At 44.4% G+C, this 6036-nt stretch overlaps 1 protein-coding gene across 8 annotated transcripts in view; it reads left to right on the forward strand.

Moving 5' to 3' along the window:
• The window catches only part of ppip5k1a (diphosphoinositol pentakisphosphate kinase 1a), a 29373-nt gene extending 23967 nt beyond the window's left edge, over positions 1-5406 (forward strand). For 7 of the 8 annotated variants that reach the window (XM_056743755.1, XM_056744022.1, XM_056743871.1 and 4 more), the window contains 3 exons: positions 2411-2548; positions 3995-4108; positions 4212-5406. In XM_056743755.1, the coding sequence (XP_056599733.1) occupies positions 2411-2548; positions 3995-4108; positions 4212-4798 (839 nt within the window). In that variant the 3' untranslated portion in view covers positions 4799-5406. The remainder of the gene's footprint in view (positions 1-2410; positions 2549-3994; positions 4109-4211) is intronic. The other variant, XR_008906246.1, reaches the window with a different exon arrangement.
• The last annotated feature ends 630 nt before the right edge of the window (positions 5407-6036 follow it).

A 6036-nucleotide genomic window follows, 5' to 3' on the forward strand; every position in this document is an offset into this window, starting at 1 on the left:
ATGTGTTGCTTTAATCCACATGTAGAGTTTGGTTTTTCAACTAAATGATGCATAGAGAAACTCTAACAACTTATTTACATTGTTCTCTTTCATCATCTCGTGTTCGAGATCCACCTATGGGAAGGGCATCCATACCTGACTTCTGCAGAAGCATCCAATTGCAAAGTCAGGCTAGACAGACAGAAGCGCGCAGCCAATGCCAGGTAAGGCCCCACCCCCTTACCTGAGAGCATAGAAGGTCTGCCTGCACTGCTGTTCACCAGTTGACATTCGCTTCTCGCGATCTTTGCACGGACACAGTTCGGTTGGATATTCACTGCTCACTGCGTGTCTTCAGCCAGGTTTGTTGTCTTTGCATTCTGAGCCACCCACGCTCCTGTAATTTATTCTCTTGCTTCCCTTTCCACAGCTGCCTGCCAAGGATTTTTTCGATTTTCACGCAAGATGTCACTCTAAATCTGTCTCAAAATTGCCGCAACCCAGTGTGTGGAGCTCAGCCTTTCTGACTTGGATGGGGACACAGTGCCCCCCCCCCGGGTGCGACATCACTTAAGCTGGGTTTATACTCGAGCGTCGAACCTACGCCGTTGTCTCTACACGGTTGCATATGTGTCGGTTTTCATTTATACTTTTACGTCGTGGTACGCGTCAACAGGCAATGACCACTAGGCATCAGTGTCCACGTGCGTGTTGCTTGTGTAACCAATACAATGTCGAAGAAGGGACAGCTCGCTTGAGCAGCGTTAGCAGTGATAGTGGCAAGTAAACAATCTCTTTTGTTGAAGATTTAAGATGTTTAATACAGAAGCACAAATATTTTACTTGGATAATTCAATCCGAAATGCGTTATACTCTAACGCAGAGTTTTATGACCCGAGGGAGGGGTTCAAACAGACCAATCCCAGTGCTTGCGGTCTGCGTAGGGTCCGCGTTGAATTAACGCGCTGTTACTTTTTTAGAGACGTGTGTGTCAGGCTCAGGGCATAGGGTACGCGGCTCTGCGTAGGTGAACAGATGAACCGGCCAGTTCTAACTATAATGACGACGTGGGCCTTCTTGGGGTTTCGGAGGATGAGGAGTCCTTACCTCTCTCTGGTGTTCCCAAGGCATTGCCCCCCGCGGTTTTACCCCAGTCCATCCTCTGTAGAGCGCCATCGACCAGGAGAGGGATTTGTACAATGGGAAAGTACTGGGACCCACTCCCGGCCGGAGGAAACGGCTCTTCCTCGTCCTTCCAGCGTGCGCGAAGCACATGAGGCATCACTGGAGCGACCTGCTGAATCTCAAGCACAGTCTCATTTGTCTTGAGGTGAAAGATATGGCGACTCTCGGCATGTTTGATCCACCGCTGTCGAGCCGTTAATCGCCTGGAATCTTGACCGGACCATGACGGCTGCTCGCTCCGCTGAAGCTGGTCTTTCCCTGAAAAATGTACCATTTTTCTGCCTCAGTTCATCAGGCCGCTTGTAAGTACTCTGCCTTTGCTGTCAGGACTTAATGTTTCTTCCCTTCTGTCCCCTTAACGGTTCTGATGTTCAAATTCTGGATGACTTGGGGCAGCAGCTGGACAAAGGATCCCCCTCGCCAACCTTGTGAAAGTCAACGACTTCGTCCTCCGTAATGCTCGTCAGGCTGTCCCAGCTTGCTGGCGCTCCATGGCGCTTTCTGTAATGGGGGAGCAGATGCCAGGGCGATTTGCACTCAACGCTTTTTCACTCTCTAGCTCACAAGCTTTTGGTGTGGAGCAGGCATTTTTTCCTGTTGTTACGCGCCACTAATGTTCCAGGCATTCTGAACCGAGGAGCAGACCTTCTATCGAGGGTGAACCCACTCTATGGAGATTGGCGCCCAGCATTGTCCCGTTTGCTGCACCAGAAGCGTATAAACTTACCGGAGAACAGCAGCACAGGCAGACGATATATGCTCTCAGGTAAGGGGGTGGGGCCTTACCTGCCATTGGCTGCTGTGCTTCTGTCTGTCTAGCCAGACTTGGTGCACTTGAATGCTTCTACAGAGGTCAGGTACGGCTACCCTTCCCATAGATGGATCTTTCCACTCTTTGTTTCAGAGAACCGGGGTTACGAGAGTAACCTCGTGTTTTGTTTTGCTTATTGAATGGAACCATAGTGTGCAGTTGTGTGTATGGATGTGGCAATATTGTGTTTGTCTTGATTTTTGAATGTGATTTAGATCACAGTGGTTTTCTGTTGTGAGTGCCATTGAATGAATGGTAATAAAGTATTTTTCTGTATGCGCGTGTCTTGTATCACTAACAAGGGTGTGGCCGTAGGTGAAATGGCTATTCACGTTGTTTCAGACTATTGTTGTGTGTCAGAACATGAGGAAACAGGCAGTATAGATGCACACTGATGTCAGGACTGTCTGCTCTTATCACTTATCTCATCTACAGGTTTTGAAGGCTGTTCCATGGTGCCCTCCATCTACCCTCTCGAGACCCTCCACAACTCCCTGTCGCTGAAACAGGTGAATGAGTTCCTGACGGCCATGTGTGAGAATGCAGAGGATTCCCATACCAGGACAACCAGAGGTGATGCCTTCAGCACCATAATCATCCACCATCCAGTCACATCAAAACCCTTATGTTTTTCAAAAGCTGGATGACTTTGAAAGCTGTCAAAACATAAAAGCAAATTTCATGAATATCCAGTAGGATGAAAGTAATAAAATGGCAGTACTTTTTAAAACACATTATCTAAATAAAGATATACATAATCATAGTCAAAAGTTATTTCACAATACATACTATGGGCCCTATTTTAACGATCTGAAACGCAAGTGTCAAAGCGTGAAGCGCAAGTAACTTTCTGGGCGGGTCTCGGCGCTGTTGCTATTTTCCCGGCGGGATAAATGGCTCTTGCGCCCGGCGCAAATTTAAAATGGGTTGGTCTGAAGTAGCTTCATTATTCATAGGTGTGGTTTGGGCCTAACGTGAAATAAACCAATCAGAGCGTCATCCAACATTCCCTTTAAAAGCAGGTGCGCAAGTTCCATTATGGATTGCTATTATTATGGCGTATTTACCAGGTGCAAAAATATGAGCAAGCTCAACTCAACTGGTTATTTTGAAGACTAAGGTTTTTAATGTACTTACATTATGGTAAAGGTGATTTCAGTCTTTTTTTCAGTCTTTCAGTTTTTTCAGTTTTTCAGTCGATTTTTTTTTCCTGGTTCTTGACGGACAAACCAATTTGTCAGATGTCCTTATATACATATATGTCTTGCCACTATTGGGCAAACAGATCTGATCCTTAATTACTACAATTAGCCTGAATAATTTGTAAGCTAGATTTATGCCTATTTTTTCACATCTTCGTGGCACACCACAATAATTTCCGTCATCTCATGTGTTAATATTTTTTTAGTGTAACAATTTATGATTTGCAAAAATAACTGTTGCATCTGTGTAGATTACATGAGCAAAGTGTATGCGCGTTGTGCACGCTATACATTATGGTCAAGCATGCGCCCTTAAAATAGCATAATGAACAACGCGCAACGCGCCACTGACTTTAGACTAGTTTTTTTCTGGTCAGTGGCGCAATTGTTTAATGGAACAGCAAAATAGCACCAGGGATTGTTTGCGCCGGAACACGCCTCCTTTTTTGCGCTGAACCGCCCAGGGAGCGCAAGTTCATTCACTAGTTTAGCGACGTGCTTCTGTGGAGGGAAAAGCGTGCTCTGCGCGGGTGCAAAATAGGAATGACACATGCATCGGTGTACAAAGTCAATTGCGCTGGGTGCAAGATAGGGCCCTATATGTTGTTTGATAGTTTGTTTGATTTTTATGGTAATTCACAATGTGTTCTTTTGAAGAACAGTTTATAACACATATAATTTTAATTTCATAATGAAAGAACTTACATGTTTAGGATTAGTAATAAATAGAGGGACAGCGCATAAACCATGCAAGGTAGAGTCTTTTGGAATGCTTCAGCTCATGTAATACTGTGTGTGGTCATCTCCAAATTTACAGCGCTCTCAGCCATGTTTGATTCCCAAAACCAACCTTCAGTGGACTCATACATTCCTCAGAGAGTGCTGACTTCATCTGTTTCACTGCGCCAGCGCTCTGATAGGCCACCGTGGTGTAAGTACCGCTGCAACTTTACTTGCTTTCTCTGTACCGCGTGTTACAAGTTTCACAAACTGCTCATGTACCCTGATGTGTGTGTGTGTATTTCTCCATACAGACAGCAGTGGTCCTTCCAGTACAGTGTCTAGCGCCGGTCCCTCATCGCCCACCACGGCAGACACCTCCCCACGCTTCAGCTTTAGTGAAAAAGTCACCCTCACCCCTCAGAGCAGTGAGGAAATCCATCCGGCCCTGCACAACACCAACCAGTGTGTGTCCTCCACATCTGCACACAGCCTCAACTCTGAGGAAACAAATCCCTTAGCACCATCTCCAATCCTGGAGAGACCCAGTGAGATGCCCATGGACAGAACAGACTCTGCAGGCCAGTTTCTAACAGAGAGCCCATGTTGCGGTGAAGCCGAGGAAGCCCCCGAAGAGTCCAGTCCCCCCTGTTCACACTTGGCAGAAAGCTTACCGATGGACTCTTTCTGCGGGCTGCCCGGATCCTTACCCGTGCTCCTCGAGCTCAGAGAGAGCAGTTCTGAAGCAGGCTCCAGTGCCCAAACTCCTGTCACCCCTGAAGAGCAAGATGAGTTCTTTGATACCCAGGAAACAGTTGAGGTGTGGAGGGTGAGTCCAGGGGCACTGCCTCACCCCGGCACTCCTCTCGAAGTGGGTGCTCCAAATGTGCCTGAGCCTTGAAGGAGACCAGGAAAATCTTGTCAACCGTGCATCCCTGTAGTCACCTAGCATGCTGTCGCTATAGTGCGTTGGAGACCTTTATTATTTCTGATACGAATCCAGTCAAAGGACAAAGTGGGGTTTGAGTACATAAAGAACGTTGTGGAAATGTAAGCCTTGCTTATATACAATTTGCACCTGTTACCTGACTTATTACATTTCTGTGTGTGATACTGTAGTGGTCATTCAGAGATGTCCGCTGTGTAACCGTTGACCTTTTCTTACTGTTGCAGTTGGCAATAGTGAAATGGCCAGTGATCCAACATAAGCTGGTAGATGCACTGAAGATCCACATTCAAGTTATTATGTTCACATTTTATCTTCCTTAATACTGTGTGCGTTTTTCATCATTGGCTAGTCTGAAAGATATTTTTCTAAGGGACTTAGTGTTTGATACAAGCTTATGTTTAGGGAAGGACTTTGACTGCAATAGGCAAGATAAACTCTTGAATAATTTATACAGCTAGATGTATATTAAATAAACGCTAACGGTTTTATGACTATTTGCCAAAGTCTGCTACACCACTGTCGTAATTTAATAAATCATAATAAAATATATGTATAATATACTACATATGTATGTATTTTATAATGAAATGCATGTGGTATATATTTATGGACTAATAAGCAGCTTGTTTAACAGTGAGACGACAAAAGAATAAACAGTCTCCTTTTTTATATTTTTATTTTTATTTTTGTAACGCATACAATACTGTCACGGTTTTCAAAAATGGAACCTTATTTTATCAAACATTTCTCTTCTGCTTTGTAGGATTCACCTCTAACGTAAGTGACGTACTATTTTTGTATCGTGACCGTCCCTGTTTGAGCAAATGAAGAGTTCAGTATACTAACATTATGGTTATTCTTGTCCTCTTGTTTTCAGACCACATTTAATAAGAACAAATGATTTTATTTCATTATGGTCAGAGATATATGCTGTTTACTTCGTTGATATAGAAAACATTTGTTGAGTCCATCATTATTTTTGACCTTGATGGTGGAGATGTGTAGAAGCTGTGTCTAAAGGTTTCAGACTCTGATATAAGAGCAGCTTCAGATTCTTGTCATTTTGATCCTTCATTTCAACTGTAAGATCTCTAGAATCTAGAGAAGAGCATTTCATTTCCACTCTCCAGCACAGTGTGAGAATAATTCTACTTTACTTTGAGTACAGTGAAGTACACAACTGACTTGAG

Source organism: Triplophysa dalaica, chromosome 1 (assembly GCF_015846415.1).
Source record: "Triplophysa dalaica isolate WHDGS20190420 chromosome 1, ASM1584641v1, whole genome shotgun sequence".
Taxonomy (NCBI): domain Eukaryota; kingdom Metazoa; phylum Chordata; class Actinopteri; order Cypriniformes; family Nemacheilidae; genus Triplophysa; species Triplophysa dalaica.